Here is an 18,162-nt window from a genome sequence, read left to right as displayed (position 1 = left end):
GTAAAATTTTAAATAGATATAAAAACAAAATAATGGAAATAAGTAATTAATGAAGAAAATAAAAATAGGTAAAAAATTTTTACTAAAAAGATATATACATAGATACAAATATCTGAAAATAAATATAAAATAAATAGAAGCATAATATTGTCAGATTTTAGTAAGCCGAGTCTAATTAAACAGTTCGTTCTAGCATACTTCATATTCCTTATTTATAGAAAACACCATCTACATGAACTGCAGAGCAGTTCATTAGCTTGATTATCAACAATGGCAGGAAATATAAGAAAATATAAACAATTCAAGGAATAGATTAATAAATGTTATATACAGATTTAATAATGTTACATGTAGTACAATAGTTCTATATAAGTTAGTAACTATATAGTTAGTATAATATATATAACTATAGTTAGTAACTTAGAGAGCTCTTTATGATGCATTTAAATATTGCTATTTGCTTGAATCATCTGCAGAAGTAATGCAATATTCAGATTAAAGAAAAAGTACAAAATAAGTCGTTGAGCTTCTCTAGATAAGAGTTCCCTAACACAAGGTCTTTATAAAGCCGCAATCAGCTGTGCAAGGTTGGCCAAATGAATCACTTGGATTCATCGCCCATATCATGCGGCAGTTACTCAAATGTGATTTATTTAAATTAAAAAGGGGAAAAAAGGAAGAAAAAAAAAACAGCAAACACAAACAGATTATTGCGAAATGCTGGGCTTGAGCTTAGATTACCCAATTCGTCACAGTGTGAATAACTCGCTGAATGATTTTCCATTAATCTAAATGTTTTGTTTTTCCATGGCAGAAAATGACGATGACTGCATTGATGAGGGCATTGAGGAGGGCGACAAGCGCTGGGACGACGAGACGGAGGAGGAACGCAACAATACCAAAGAACTGGAGCATATAATCGAGGTAAGAAAAAAACAACTCTTGACATTTCGACATTTTTTTTGCATTTTGTTTGTCAAGCGACAGCTGATAAATTGCCCAAACACGAATGCAAATTGAATCAAATCAAAGTTTCTGCCAGCTGAACTGAACTTTTGGCATTATGAGTCAGTTCGGCCAGCAGAGCAGATACCCTGTAAAATTTATAGTATAGAGATTGTAGGAATGTAATCGAAATATATTTTTAGTAGTATTTAAGGGAATAGATGTTGATTATGAAGAGAAATGAGCGAACCGATTAAGAATTGAAAATTGAATTGAAATTGAATTTTTTACCGTTTTATTATTATTAGCTAATCAGGGATTATTTCTAAGAAATGTGAGCTTAGAAATGTATTTTCATTTAAAAATTATTATTGAAATGTATATTATGTATAATATACAGAGCTTTCAGAAGGAGCTATATTTATATATAATTATATCTTAGGGTATTTTATTTCCTAATCTTTCGTGAGCATTCTTGCTCTGCCATTGAAGGTGTGCCGTCATTTGGCTAACCTTTTGACCAGGTTTTGACTGCTCCATTTGGCAGATATCCACACAGATTTATAAACTGTACCATATATGTATATATTATACGTTGATGTTTGTATATATGCAGCCACATGCAGATGGAAAGAGTTATGGATATGCAGTTGCAGTTGGAAGTGTGGGAAAACTAGTTTGGCGCACGTTGCATGAACGCAGCAGCAACAACAGCAACTTCAGTTGCACTTACAGTTAACCAAGTGAGGCGCACTCTCCAGAGATACTTGTTAGCAGTATCTAGGCATTTGTATTTGCTGGTGTATCTATAACGTGGCTAACCGCAAAACAACAAGCGCTCAGTTGGCTGGCTCAATTGCCCGGGTTCTAGATTACCCCAGCCAGACCCGATCAGACCAGATCTCAATTGCCTCAGATATTGAATAACCAAATAGCCATCAAGCTGCAGCCATTTCGTAATAGGAAATCACTCTGCACTTGATTTCACAGCTAAATGCGTTGTAGGAATTCACGTTTCGCACTGCGCTGCAAGTCAAGGCGTTCCCTAGCCTCAACCATGTAACCAAAAGATCACGATCATTTAGTAATTTGGCATTGAGGCGTGTGATAAACAGCAATGCATCGCTGATTGGGTCCGCTCTATCGATGCTAGCCAACATAATGGGTATGAATCCCCGATCCAATCCGAAACGTTTCTCTGTGTTCCAGCTCAATGCGCATTTGCTCATCATGCAGAAGCAGCGCCACCTGTTGCCGCATTCTTGCCCCACTCTAATGAGCCGCTTTATAGAATTGACACATTACTGTCAGGCAACATTGAGCAGTGCTCCACCGGGCGCACCACTCGCCGGTGGCATGCAATATTTTCCACATGCCTGGCTTTTCTGACACATTTGCGCCAAATGGAAATGTATGAAGCATCTGCATATGGCATGGCCAGCACAAGGGCTTATCGATTGTTAAGCATGGCATTATGGCCCAGTTAAGCACATTGTTAGCCCAGCTGGCGAGCTAATTAGAAAATAAAAGAAGATGCAGCTGTTGAAAGCTTGCAATGCATTTTCTTTTCTGCTTGTGCTAAATAAGCGAGTCAATAAATGTTGCTAATGTATAATTGATTATAATGATGGACATGTAAAAGATTTTAATAGAAGAAAGTATAGAATGATAAGGGAAAAATTATAAGGAGAAGAGAAGGAAAAATACAATTATAAAATGTATTATGGAACATGCATACAATAAACTATTTTAAATATAAAAACTCCAGAAAGTATATTTAAAACAGACTTGTTAGAGGCTTTAGCCATAGACTAGAAACTATATTTTGGATTAGATAGTTAAATATATATTATTTATTCAAAAAATTATACAATAATTTATTAATAAAAAAAAAAAGCAAAAAAAATCAGCAAATTTATTTTTTAGGCTTAAATATATTTAGCTTAAAATATACCTTTGGCTTTTGTATTCAAAATTATAGATAGTTAGCTGGTTACAAGGAATATTTGAATGAATAGAGCATTTGTTTCTTATAACGACATCATTTTTGTTTTTTCATTTACAGACCTGCAGAAATCATATAAAGCCCGCATTACCAGAGAATCATTATAAAGCCGTCTGCCGTGCGCTGGTGACGGAAACAATAGAGCTGCGAATATTTCTGCAGCAAATTCTAAACAATGGTAAGTCAGAGGAGAACAACATAAACATCTCAATTAGCCACATATATTACATCGGCTGTCTATCTATATATCTTGCATTGCAGATACCGGCAAATTAATAAAGGCATCAGAATCATCTCAGAGCACGCAGTGTGAGCTGGCGAAGCTGGGCTTCAACGACTGGGTAAGTCTAGCTTATGATATATATAACTCAAATATATATCTATCTCTGACACTTGAAATGTGTGTTATGCAATGTTGAACGAAAAACCGCTAATGGTCTTTAAAGTGGGCTACACTGCGAATCACGACTGCCTCTTTTGGCGCACCTCTTTCAATTTTACAAACCATCATCATCATTATCATTAACATTATCATAGGGATCACGCGCTATGTTTCGTTTTATAGGTGAAGGGAGTAAGTGCAGCATATCTTCCGCTCGAACCTCAATGGAGAAAAAACAAAAAAAGTTTTCGTGAACCATTTCACAAAATTCACTTTTAATTTTAATAATCGACTCGAAGCGGTTTTACAGCGCCCATTATCCTAATGAGTTCGACTATGTGAGATAGATTTAATGTGCGACACATTAGTGCCAAATATTTCGATTCACACACATGTATACACATACATATATATATACATTTGTGTGACCTTTAAGCAAGAAAAAACATGTCGTGGCCTCAGCTCAGGAATTCGCTTGTGGTTGCCATTGGACCTCCAAAATCCATTGAGACTCACACGCAAATTGACCAAACACGCAAGCCAAAAAAAAAAAAAAAAAAAAGAAACAAAAATAGATGAAAATGTTGGACAATCTTTAGCAAGTTTTTTGTTGGCTAACTATTGGAGGCTTGTGGATTTTCAAAGTCAGCTTGTAAAAGTTTAGCACAAGTATGCTAAAACTGAGTAGAAAATGAAAAGGAAATATATTTTTGCAATAAAGTTAACTGTACAAAATTATTCATATAAAAAGTCAGTTTGCTTTAATAGTTTACTTGCAATAAATAGCATAGAAGAAAGAAGCATTAAATATATGCTCTTCTATCTATCCTTCCAAAAACTGCTTTAAACTTAATAAAAAATCCCAGAAATTATCTCTTCAAACAGATTTGCCAAAAAAGGTATCATAACTGTAAAAGAGAGGTGTAGAAGGTGCTATAGGCCAGGTGTTAAGTAACGAAAACCTGACCAGTTGTGGCTATTCTGGTTTCAGACTCGCATTTAGCACGTCAAAATTAATTGGAAAACGTGTAATCAGATTAGTGGCTAACAAATTTCTAAAATCAGTTGACTTTTATTACTGCTGTCATAGCATATAAATCACATAAAAACAGCTGATCAGTTAATTGTTAACGATAGTAGGAAATCGATCTACACTCGCATCAATGTCTTAATCATGCCGTTATTCGGGCTTTCAAATGCACTCAGCTTCGGTTAGTTGATTCAGATTGATTATCTAAATGTAAACCATTTAATATCATTAAGTTTCTTTATACAACTACTTTTCATGAGTGTTACCTAACAGGCATTATGCGACTTTACTCATTGTTGAGTGTATTAATTCCCATTATCTAAGTATATCAGACGTTAGTTCTGTTGATTAGTTACGTCAGCAAATGCACTTGACTTGTCTGTCTTTTCTACTAGTTGTAGCTCAAAGCGTATCCAATATCCTGTTATGCTCCATTCGACAAAGTTACCTTGGGGCACACGCCCCATCACATCATTTTGCATGTTGATAGCTCAGGAAAGCAAAACCGCAAGAAATAGCTTCGCGTGCGCTAGACTATATATGTGTACGAGTATATATTTATCTGTATATACACTGCGCGTCATCAGGTTAGCGCCCCCCTTTACACTCAACCTCAAAGCTAAATAAAATCTAAACCAGCAGAGCTCCATCTTTGAAATTTTTTTACATTATACTCCATTTATTTCTCTTTAAAATACAAAAAGAATGGCTACTGTAACAATAAGAATTATTTTTTAATAATTTTTTTTGTAAAATGTACAAAAAACATGTAACAAAAATTTGGTCATCAGATTAGCGCCCCCTGCGCTAAATTCAATTTATTTAAGTTAATTACCAAAAATAACACCTGTATTTTAAGCTATTGTTATTTTTAAGTAATATTAGTAGTGCGTAGTGCCGTTTTTTGTTTGAAATTACTTAAAAAATTCGATTAGGAATGGAATTATAAAGTTGTTCAATATTATTCAAGGATATGGTTGATTAAGCGTGTTCAGTACCTTCGATTAACTCTGTCTTTGTACTATAATGCTTTCCGGACTCATATACTTTCCTGACCAACCATCCCCAGACGTTTCCAATGATATTAAGGTCGAGTGAGTATGGTGGCCACTCCATGAGATCAATTTTTTGGCCCTGAATCCAGGACTTCAGGGATCGGGCGGTCTGAATTGGGGCATTATCATGCTGGAAAATCTAATGCCGGTTTTCAGACAGGTTATAGAAATGCGGAACAGCAGTTTTAAACACGATATTATGGTCCTATGCGTTCATGCGCGATGTCAAAAATTGAAGCTTACAAGCGCTGTAGTAAGATATTGATACCTACACAAATGCCACACCACCCCCCCGCCGCAGCGGCTTGGAAACCGTTCCAAATAATGTTCTTCTATGAGTAGGTCATGGATATAATAATTATATCCATCAGTTCCTTCCAAATTCAATTTTTCTCATCAGAAAAGACAACATGCTGCCATTGGGTAGACCACGTCCTATTCGCCCGGCCAAAATTAATGCGTATTTCTTTTCTCAGCATATCGACTGGTGTCTTTTTTTTTACATTCTGTTTCTTTAAGTAATTAACTTTCTTAATTGCTCTTTAGACCGTTGATAAGCTCGTCCTAACACTGATTTTAACCCTAATCTTGGTGGTCGATTCGTGGGAATTCGAAGCTTCTCGAACTAATGCTCTTCTATTTCCTTCTGAAATCACTTGATTATTACCGCTTATATAGTTTTTTCCATAGTTTTCCCTATTTGTAAGAAAATTGCCACTTAGTTTTCTGTTTTTTCCTGATTTTTCAGCAATTTTATGGTTGCATAGTCTAGATTCAAAGTATGCCTCAATCTTTGATTTTCAACCAAAAATAAAACTGTTTCTTTACCCATACTATAAATATATTGAATACTTTGAGCTTCACAAAAAATTTGGTGAGTGTAATTGCTAAAATAAGCAAGATAATTACAATTGCATTTGGGGGCGCTAATCTGATGACGCAAAATAAGTGCACACATTTTTTGCGAAAATAGAGAAGGATAGAAAATAAAACATAACGGGTTTTCACTCGCGCTTTTTTTTGGTATGAGAGACATCTCATATGATGATAATGAAATAAAAAAAAAACCAAGAAGTTGTGTGCAATAGGCAAAGAGAAAAACGTAAAAGAAAATGAGTGTAAGGGGGGGCGCTAACCTGATGACGCGAAGTGTATATATGTATCGGTATCATATATCATAAAAATAACCCATCCTAGCTCATGCCCGTATCAACGCTATATTTATAATTAAATCAACACAAAATTTGCATTGCGTTGAAAGGCGCTGATTAAATACGAAAAAAAATCAAAGTGGAAAAAACAAGTAAGAAAGCTCTAGTCGAGACTGCCCGACTACGAGATCCCCTGATCCCTTCGAGCAACTGATATTTCAATAATTGTTCGCATATGCACACATACACGCACACACACAGACATACCTACGCACGCATAAACACGCAGATTATAAATATAACATAGATATGCATGTATTTGCCAAAGCACAAGTCTGTAATATTTGAAATACGCCTTTTACAAATGTGATGGTGGGGGGGTGAATTAGGGATGGGGGGTAAATTTTGACAAAAACCGAAATTGTATAAAATATATATATATAAGTATACATATAAAATTTGAAGACTCTAGCTTTAAAGATGTAGGAGATATAAATTTATTACTGGTTTTCGATAATGTAACAAAATAACGGGACAAGTTATCGATATTTAAAGCAAAATTCGATATGCGCGTGCTATACACGGACCTACGAAAAATTTCAAGTTTCTAACTCATATCTTCTGAGATCGACTCGTTCAAACATACGGATAGACGGACAGAGCTAAATCGACTCAGCTCGTCGCCCTGATCAAGAATATATATATACTTTCTGGGGTCTGCCACGCCTCCTTCTGCCTGTTACATACATTTAACAAAACCATTATACCCCGATTTCCCATTTTCAATGGATTCAGGGTATAATAAGAAAGGCAAAATTTCATAGAAATAAAATGAAATGTGGCGCAGGCCACATTTGAGTTGTGCAAAGATCATAAACTGAGCCCATTCGTATGGTCAGCCATAAAGTAAAGCTCCCAATTGCAATTTTACAACAATATTCAGTACACATTCGTGTAATGCCCAACAACTGCAGAGTTTGATTAAAAGCAAAAAAAAAAGGTAGAAACAAAATCGGTATCGGTTATCAGACAAAAGACGACGCGACTCCACTTGACTTGACTTGACTTGACTGAATGTTTATGTACCCATTCAACATTGATAAGATTTCTATAACCACAGAAAACTACCCACCTATACCCACTTTGCAGCGCTCGATCACCTGTCTATTGTTTTTATTGTCAACTCTTGTGCTTGCTTTTGCTTTCTTCTTCTTCTTCTTGTGCGCTTTCATATATTGTCGTATTTTTAGTAGTACTGAAAATTCAACAAACTTTTTTATAGTCAGCTCTTTATCAATTTCTCGGAAGCCAAACAGCCTTCAGAATGTCATACGAATTGTGACTGTTGTTCCTCGCCTCCCGCCCCAATTCTGTACCCCCTGCAGTTAGTCAAGACCGGAACGACAAACCCACGCGATATGCGCAGACTTTAAGAAACGGTTTCGGATCTTGCTTGGTTCGGTTTTTGTTGATTGTTGCCCTGATTTTAGATAGAGTTTTATGCTGGAATTGCTGAAATTCTTTTGTCTGACTATTTCTTTTTTTTTTTTTTTTTCATTTTTGTTGTGTGTTTATTACATACATATGTATTCCATGGTGCTTCATGCTTTGGTGACTTTGTGTCTGAAACAGTTGCTTCGGGCGGAGCAAATCTCCATCGCTCAGTTCTAGCTGTTGGCATTGTTTTTTTTTTTTTTTTTTTTTTTCTAGAGGTTTTTTGGGAGTACGTGCCGTTGTGGTAGGCATGCAGTGTTTAGAATCCCGCTTTAAATTAGATAGACTAGTATACAAATACAGTTTGGTAACCTGCTAGAAACAGCTGGAAAGTTTTTATACAAGTTTTGGTTGGGGTGAAGTTGCCTAAAACTAGATTCCCGTTTGAGAGCATATGAGATTCCATTGTCTTTGGAGTATAAAATCTAGTTATCATATAGCTCTATACAACATTTGTTTTAATTTAAAATTTTTTAATTTACTTATTTAAAAGCTTGCAATATATCAAATGAACGAAAATCACATTAAAGCTGTAATTATCGTAAAGTATCGAAGCGCATAAAGGCTTTCAGGAAAGCCTTACCTATGATATCATTTCGTCTAAAAAGCTTTTATTGAAATGAACTGATTCTAAGCTTTTACTCTCCCTGTTTCAAAGCTCATACAAACTTAATGTAACAACAATATGAATTGATCTTTACTGGATTAGTTCCGCGTCGCAATTACTGTTAGAAAGCTTTCATGAAACTATCGTATAGCAAATAAGAAACTTTTTTGTAAAAAGTACTTTTATTTTCCTACTTCTGATGAATTATTTGATAGCCCCAGAGGTGATCTCTTCCCTCTCAATTTGACAGCTTTCTGATTCAGCATTCAACATTTGCCCCAGTTGCTATTGCTGTTGCTGGTGTTGATGCGTATGACTTGTTTGTTTGGGGGAATCTCTTTCACCTTTTAGGCGATGCTATCGAGCATATCAACATAAACTGCATTTTCCTAGACACAGCCCTACACATGTGTTTCGCTTTGCTGCTTAACATGCTAATCATGATGATGATAATGATAATGTTAATGATAATGATCATTGTTTAGATGCTAATATCTGTTGATGATGCCCGAAAAAAAAAAAACCAAGTTTTGCAAGCGCTACGCATATGTGCGATGCTTCATGCAACATGGCAGCTTAACAACAAACTGTTGCAAACACTTCCGGAAGCTGCCACACGTTGTCTATGATGCGCTGTTGCTGTTGATGTTGTTGTTGCTTTTGCTGTTGCTATTGTTGTTGCAATTATTGAAGCGCAGCAGCTACAACATAGCGTTGAATGCAACACTTGTCGACTTTTTCTGCTGCTGCCTTGTGCCGATTATGAGATTGTGTCCAACAGCAACGTGTGCCACAGCCTGCCAGCTTGGTGGGTGCAAATTAGCTCTGCTCGTGCCCCACTATTTTGCATGTTTAATGAGCTGCCACAAAATTTATTGCTACCAATTGACGCAGTCGTCGACAGGAACAGGAAAAGCAACAACGGCCACAACGACGACGACGACGACGGCCACCATGAAAAGTGAAAATGCGAATGACTGTTACATCTAGTTTAATCTCTCGCATCCTACCTCCTCTTCTTTCTCCATCGCTCTCTCTCCCTCTCCCTTCCTCTCTCTGTCTGCTTTTCTGCACACCGTCTGCCATTGTGTGCTAAATACGCTTCCTGCCATCAAACAGCAGACATCACACATACCCACATCACTCATACGCACTGTTGACCCGCCAACAGCCACCAGATGCAACTGAAGTGTCGTACGTGTTGCATGTAATGAGCAGCGATTGGCTTTTGAAGCGCCTGACTTGATCACAGCGGGTCCAAATTATGATTAATTTAATTAAAATATTTCTTTTCGCAACGGCGGAAAAGTGAAAAGCCAGCCAGCCAGGCCGCTAGGCAACTAAGTAGCTGCTGCCCGCTGTGCAGAGCTGATTAAAGTGAGCGGCAATTGCAATTTCCTAACCAAAAGCCTCTCTATCTCTCCTCTCTCTCTCTCCCTCTCTTTCTTTTCCCTGTCTGGCTTGGCACTGTCTTGCTTTCTGCCCAATCAGCACGAACCATAATTGTGGAGAACATTGCAAGTATCAAAAAGTCCAATTTGCATGAGTTCCCAGTCTAGAGCATGTCTCTGAATGTATTAATATACACATATACACATACATATGTATATAGGTACCTATGTACTTATGTATTTCTTCTCTATCTTCAGTGAATATTTGACAACTTCTAATCTTTATTTACTCATCTACTTTACAGGCACGCTTCTGGGTGCAGGTTATCGATGAGCTGCGACGCGGCGTTCGCCTGAAGAAGCGCAACTATGAACGCACGCCCATCGAATACGAGCTGACGCCCTATGAGATACTTATGGGCGACATACGCGCCAAGTGAGTAAACTATTCTACAATTCAATTCGCTGATATACTATTCGATCATAGTTAATGATATAACTATCAACTATCCTATTGAAACACAATACTTGCTATAAATTCACCTCACAATTGAAAATTCCCAATTGACTCATACTCTGCAGCATAGTACATTTATTTTTTAGTGGAGTATAAGCTGTTTCATAAATATAAAAGTGGGTTCACTTGGCTCTTAGATCTAGCTTCTTATGGATGTATTTTTTTTTTAGATTATTAATCTGGCAAATCACATAAAATAATATTATATTTCAAGTAGACTTTTAGTTCGAATTTTTTCATGAGCACATAATGGTTCAGCCGACTTAAGCACTTTTACTTGTGTATATTTGAGAAATCTGTATTTATTTATGAACATTTTGTAATTTAAGACCTTATATAAAAATTTAATTATTTACATTTCGACTGTACTCTAAAAATTCCACAAACACATAAATCAATCCCTCCCAAGCGAACATAAATTAGCTTTTGTAGAATATCAGACTCAACCACAACTAATCAAACATCAGAAAAATAATAAATTAAAATTTCTCTTTCTATGTTGTCTCGACCGCAGAAAGTACCAATTGCGCAAGGTGATGGTCAATGGTGATATACCGCCGCGCGTGAAGAAGGATGCGCATGCGATGATCTTGGAGTTCATCCGGTCACGGCCGCCATTAAAGAAGGTGTGTGTTGCGTTCCCAATTTCCATAGCAAATACTTCAGCAAATGCCTAATGGAGTCGTTCAAGACCATGCAAAATCTATTGATATTTATTGTCTCTTTCAAATCCACCTCTCTCTCACTCTCACTCTATCAAAATGTGAACAATTTTTGCTGTTGTATGTATGAAGATGTTAATATATATATATATATTTTTTATAAAATAAATACATCGGCTTGCTCACTTTTAACATACTTGCATTTGAGTAATAAATGTAAAAACTATTATATATAGCAACAATTAATTATTATTAATTATGAATTGCTCTAATTCAAGGCCTCGGAACGCCAGCTAGGTCCCCCTCTGAAGTGCACGCCCTCACCCCGGGAGCAGCTCATGGAGTCCATACGCCAGGGCAAGGAACTCAAGCAAATAACCCCGCCAAAGAAAGAGAAATGTAAGTGCAATAATTAATTAGTTACTGAAGGACCCCGTATGGCTTTAATAAATATATAAAAAAAAATTAATTAGCTTAATTATTCTTAAGAAACCCATTAAGTATGCAAGAAAATTAAATCTTGCGGACCAATTCCACAAATGGCTAAAAGAAATGATTCATTTTCTTTATTTACTAACTTCAATTGATCATATATTATATAAATACTGTGTAATCGCTTGTAAGCAAATACAAGAAGAAAGGCAAGCCGCCTTTTGTCATTGCTTAAGATAAGCTCTTGAGGCTCAAATATTTACAGTTGGCTATTGCCAATAAGTTTTTGGGCCAAAAACTCGAGTTTTTCGTGTCATGCCGTTTTTAATGTCGGCAACCTTTGCCATTAAAAAGAAACAGCTAAACGGTTATAACATCTATTTGGGGTTAGGAAATTGCCCGCCTCCTATGCATATTTGGTGGGTGTATTGACAAGATTCCCGCCTTGTGTTGTCAACAATTTCAGAAAAAAAAAAGTTTCATCGCCAGCCGTTCATAAATTGTTGCCATACACATGCTGCTGCTGCCTGGGCTGTCAGTCGCTTCTTTGGCTGCCTTCTGGGCATGTGGAGGCAAAAAAGAGAAAGAAAAATAGAAAGAGAAAAAACTTGTTAGCCACGAAAAGTTTTCACTGCACTTGTCGGTGCCTCGATGTACGCCCCTGTCTAACGTGCAGCTGCCGCCCCTGCAGCAGCCACCACTCGTTGTCTGCCTGACTATCTCTCCTTCTCCCTCGCTTTCTCGGTCTGTCTCTGACTGTCTGCCCGTCTGTCTGTCTATGTTTGTGTTTGCTTGGCCAATTGCCGTTGCTGGCATGCGCATGCCAACATAGATCAAAAACGGCAACAATTTCCAATCGCCTCTGCTGAAGGAAGCGTGCAAAATTGTGACACACAAAGATAGCGACAACACTGCAGCGCTTGCAGCAACAACAGCAACGGCAACGACAGCAAATACAACAACAGCGGCCACAACACGACAACCTCAAAGACGTCGACGACAACGGCAACGATGACGATGAAGATGATGATGACAACAAGCTTGGACTGGGACTACGACTGCGACTGCGACTGCAGCATCGGCGCTTTGTTTGTTTGTCTGCTGTGAACTTTTGTTTGTTTGGCTTAGCAGCTGCTCGCGCTGCAGTCGTCAGACAAAGAGAGAGACAAATGAGCTGGCTGTGGTCGCTACAGTGTTGAACAGTGTTGCATATCCATATGCGCGGCCTGCAAAATGGCGCTATTAGTGACTCAGCCGAAAAGCATGCAGCTGCTTTTGTTTACATATGTTGCGGTGTGAGCTTAGACCAACATTAAAATGGGACTAAAATTAAATGGGACTATTTAAATATTTTTATAACTTATACAACAATATACAATAATTTAAGTGATACATAAAAATTGATTTCAATAATGTGTACAAATTAATTTGTATAAATTTAACATGTCACACAATCGGCAATGCATTTCGTATGGGCAAAGCTCTCAATGACACATGAAAACAAATTCAACTACCGTTAAACTGTTCAAGCATGCTCATTCACTTTCATTAGCCTGACTGAAAACTTTTGCAGTAATCTAATGCAGAGCTTTACGCACTCAATAACTCTCATTGTGCGCTCTCTTACGCACGACGTCATCAATAGCCGCCGCCGCTCACACACAACTCGTGACGTAACATACACAAACAGCGTAGCCGGGGTCTTTAAATGTTAAATGTCAAAACAAAACAAAGCGTGAGTTCGCACTCACACACACACTCACACACACGGTCACTCTCCTCTCTCTCTGGCTCTCTCGTTATGTGTGCTTCTCTTTGGCGCATGCGCTTTGCGCAGTCAGCTTTGCGAGCTCAAGCATATGCGTGGCAGAGAGACAGTTGATTGTAGACAGTTTCGTGTTAAGCTTCGGCGGTGTCGCTACGTGTTGTTGTGGCTGGCCGCAGGCGACGCGTGGCGCGGGTTGAAAATGAAAACGGCCTGATTAAGCACTTTAAATGAGAAATACGTGAAACAAAAGTGTTAAAAAACCGTAGCTCTGTCAGTCAGTCTGTCAGTCCATAAGTCAATTAATCAAACCTCCAGCGAATCATCAGACTACACGCACACACACACACCCCCAAAAATGGGACAACAACTGTTAGCCTAACTGCTGTGGGGTTGGTTGCCTGTCGGATCGATAGCCTGAATGCAACCGTGCAAGAGTGAAAAGCGAGAAGTATAAAAAAAAAGCAGCCAGGAGAAAAAAAAACAACAACAAAAGTCATTCCCAAAGTGTTCTCTTGTTGTTGTTGTTGTTGTGCGAAGTGAAGTGAAGTGAATTGAAGTGCCCTGAAAGTGGAGCAACAGCTCCGATAGGTAGGCTGGCGGATATATATTTGCGCATGCAATGCAAAGTGGAAGCCAACTTTCTTAGCCAAACACACGAAAGTGCTGTCGCCGCTCGCACAAATGGATGCCAAGCAACAAACGACGCCCAGTGCCAAGCGCTCAACAGCCGCCGCCGTGTTTAAATCGCATCACATCGTACGCAACGCGGATGTCGTTGATGTTGCCAGCGATGCTTCGCTCTACTGCGGCAGCGAAACGGAAACCGAGACAGTTCTTGCCGCTCAGTTGCCATTGCAGTTGCACTCGCAGTCGCAAGCTGAGTCACATTCACAGCCACAGTCGCAGCCACAGCCAACGCCACGTGCTGCGCCGCGTGCTACTGCTACAAATGCTGTCAATCCGCCAACACCAAAACCGCGTCAGGCTGTCAGGACATCAAAAGGTATCAAACAAATTACCGTTGTTGCCGCACACATTGCATTGACCTAGTTTCCATACAAAGCTAGCTAGTTGCTTCTGCGAATTCCGGCATCAAAGAAAAAGTATTAAATGCAGCAACTTAAGTTGCAGTCAGCCATAGCAAAAAAGTTGATCAAATAGAGACGTCATAGAAACTCGATTAATAAAGATTATATGGGTGACAAGAAAATATTTTGTTTTATTATTTATTTATTTTTATTTTTATTTATTTATTTTTATTTTATTTATTTTTGTTGATCACAATATTGTTTTATATTAATATTTGTATTTTTAAATTTGTATGACATTTAAAACAAAGCAAATAATGAAACAATTTTTTCATATTTTATATAATTTTTATTATATTAAATCTTTCAATATATAACAAAACAATAATAGTACATATTAAAAAATAGGTTTTAAAAGTCTTTATATTTATAAATTTTTAAAATTAACTAAATATTTTAATGACAATTCCTGCATTATCACTATATCATATCATATCAATAAACAAAAAGTTTTATTTACTTTACTCGTCAACAACTTTCACAATTTCACAATTATTCCTAGGCCCATAAAGGCAGTTGTCAACCGAATATTTTCATAATTTACACAGCTGTTAGTTAACCAAAAGTTCAAGCAGAACTAAATGTGTGCTATAAAGTTGAATAATAATAAAAAAGTATTTTAAATGCAAAAATGTAAAATTACCCCACATGGAGAGTTTCAGCTCACATTAAAGAGACACTCGCTCGCTTCTGGCTAATTTCCCAAGCACTTTCACGAGCATTGCACAAGCGGAAGAGGAGTGTAGAGTGTAGAACTATTAAATGCGCTAACTTAACGGTTGCTCGAATGCCCAGACCGAGCACTTAAAAGCAGAAAGAAGAAGAGACAAACAAAGCGACACTAAGATGACAAAGTAAAAGAGCAGCCCAAGACGTTTGTCTAATTACCCAAGCGAATGGAGTCGAGCAGAGGGCGACTGCTCTATGGAGAGCTTCATGGAGCTGGTTACGCTCGGGGTCTAGAGTTGCCCCACAAGTGGAGAGGGAGGGTGAGAGGTCAGACGCAACAACTTGCACAACTTGCCGAGCATGTAATCTAATCAAAGAAAACGTCACACAGAGAGTGGTATATGCATCAATTTTCCCATAGCTTTAAGTTAGTTTAATTTACTTTCGCTTTGGATCCAAGACTTACATCTCCTCTTCTTCTTCTTCAATTGTCTTTTGCAGTGCTTCCAAATTCAACAAACTCAACGTTGTCGCGCTCACGGCAGCGGCTCATCAAAGTGGATTTCTCAAAACTGCAGGTAAGTCAATCGCACACATGCCACATGGAGGAATTATACAATAATCGCAATACTCTTGACCAGGACGACGAGCTGAACTTCGATGACTCCAGCATTAGCAGCAGCAACGCCTCCATAACGGCGGCCAGCGAATCGCATCGCTTCACTCAGCCCAAAATGCCGCCATATCCCATTGGCGGCTACTTTGGCTCCCAGATGAGACAGGACTCGCCGGCAATGCTACTGCGACCCAGACGCACAAGTAAGTCAAGTTATATTGTAATATGATATCGGCACTTAGTATATATACTATATAGATATACATTTATATATATATATATGTATATATGTATGACATGTGCACAAGGTATGAAGGAACGAGTTCTCTGTGGATTAGATTACTTACAAGCTTCAACTGGAACTAGCTAGAATGCTACTTGTTTGGGTTAGCTTCGATAATAACTAGCACTAGTTGATATGTGTTTTATAGAATCAGTTGAGCTGTCAGTGAGTGCTTTAATGGATAATATTACGAACGAGCTGAATGCATGATTATAGATTATTGATTGTTATTGACCTAAAACTGATTTATAATATAAAAGTAACAGAAGTTAACGTCCATATAAATCTGGTTGCCCTAATTCGTTGCCAAAAACAAGTAATTTTTCATTTATTTATTATTATACCTTGATTTGTAAGATTTTGTTTATTTTGATTATGATTGAGGCTACCGAAAATATTGTCTGTCATTTGCTTTTTCATGATTCGTAACGATGTCTTGAAAATATGTGCAACTGTTGCCGGAGCTTAAGCTGTGACCTCTTTAAACTTGCCCATGAATGATGATTTGAAGGCCTTGATTAATTTAATGAAATCAATTATACAAATAAATCAAAATCGACATAGACAGACTTTTATACGCTAGGATAAATAGTTTTTACAAAATGGCAAAAATTGATAGTAAAAACTTCTCCTTAATACTTTGTGCAATATTTTAAACTAAGCTTTAAAATAATGTGGTTTTTGTTTTTATTTAAATTTTAATTTACAATTTATTTGTTTCTTACTTTTTCCAACCCTTTCCCCACTCCTCCACCACACCAAAACAAAAAACGTACTTTACAAAGGTATTTGAACGTTTGTTAAATTATGGCCTATTTATTGATCTGAACACACAAATACCGCTAATTAATATTGTTTTATGATTTTGCTAACAAAATCAAATGTATTATATAATATGCCAAAACGCACTAAGAACAAACATTAAATAATGGATCGACTAGAGAATTGGCTGAAGTCTATAATTGGTTGGAATAAATCTTTGTAGTTGGTGTGAGCGCAGGATGAAGACATTTGATGCCGGTTATGGATATGCACACAGACACACACAAACACACACACACACACAACAAGAAAAATAATCTCGAAATATATGTAAAGAAATTGACAAACTTGAACAAGTTTACCAAAATAAAAACAAAAATGTTGCAGAAGGATTGGAGCAAATTTATTTTTGTAGCAAACTAACATTTTTGGTTGATGTGCCTTAACACAGAAATTAAATATTATTTGAATAATATTTATTGCATATATTTTTTAAGTTTTAATTCAAATGTGCACAATGAATACGCTTTAAAAAAAATTATAAATATATTACGAACAAAATCCGAAAAAATTGCTAACACCGCCTTAAACTATGCAACACGATTTTTTGTTTGCGCTGCCCAGAGGAGCAACAGCAACAGGACGAATGTGGCAGCAGCTTCGATAATGCACTGGAATGTAAATATGCGAGAATAACTGAAGATTTACAGTGTACCTCTGCTTGCATCGTTCATACAAAACATATAACTCAATACATGTCCAAGTGAAACGCAAATATTTCAGTAAATTTACTCATAAAATTATGTTTAATTTAAATTTTGTTTTTAACCATTTCAAGTTGGGTTTCATATCAATAGCATTGGGAAACTAAATTCATTAAAATAGTATGCGAGATTATGAGCCATTTGATTTATTTCATTATCGAATCATTTGAGTCCTACCACAAAACAATGAAAACTACAAAATGTTTAAATACCAATATTAATACATATATCATCAACCTAATTTCTATATTAACTACTCTTTTTAAAAACAGTCTCATATTGATTTTACATATGAGTCAACATTGATTTTATATTTCTAAAACATTTCCTTAAAGCGTTTTACATACATCCTCTGCATATATATGTACGTATCACACACACACACACCTTTAAACATTCTTACGCTGTCTTCATTCGCCTGCCTGCTTGTGTATGTCTTGTTCTCGTTTTCGTTATCGTTTGCTCTACTTTTTATATTTATCCACACACACACACACATACACATTCAATGAAACACATAACGCATACGCAATGTTGACCG

The 18,162-nt window shown here is 37.0% G+C and overlaps 1 protein-coding gene across 4 annotated transcripts in view; it reads left to right on the top strand.

The window, feature by feature from the left end:
• Positions 1–18,162, top strand: part of LOC6577430 (protein spire) — a 55,444-nt gene that overhangs the window by 35,625 nt on the left and 1,657 nt on the right. The window contains exons 4-12 of one of the 4 annotated variants that reach the window (XM_002003361.4): positions 815–924; positions 3,011–3,128; positions 3,212–3,291; positions 10,366–10,496; positions 11,092–11,203; positions 11,518–11,638; positions 15,698–15,774; positions 15,838–16,015; positions 17,482–17,535. In XM_002003361.4, coding sequence (XP_002003397.2) covers positions 815–924; positions 3,011–3,128; positions 3,212–3,291; positions 10,366–10,496; positions 11,092–11,203; positions 11,518–11,638; positions 15,698–15,774; positions 15,838–16,015; positions 17,482–17,535 — 981 coding nt within the window. Of the gene's footprint in view, positions 1–814; positions 925–3,010; positions 3,129–3,211; positions 3,292–10,365; positions 10,497–11,091; positions 11,204–11,517; positions 11,639–13,558; positions 14,443–15,697; positions 15,775–15,837; positions 16,016–16,880; positions 17,247–17,481; positions 17,536–18,162 lie in introns of those variants that run through there. The other 3 variants (XM_015165664.3, XM_015165661.3, XM_015165662.3) reach the window with 3 other exon arrangements.

The sequence above is a fragment of the Drosophila mojavensis genome, unplaced genomic scaffold, assembly GCF_018153725.1.
Source record: "Drosophila mojavensis isolate 15081-1352.22 unplaced genomic scaffold, ASM1815372v1 contig_36, whole genome shotgun sequence".
Classification (NCBI taxonomy): Eukaryota; Metazoa; Arthropoda; class Insecta; order Diptera; family Drosophilidae; genus Drosophila; species Drosophila mojavensis.
The sequence above is the reverse complement of the archived record's forward strand: the minus strand, read 5'-3'. Positions and strand labels throughout refer to the sequence as shown.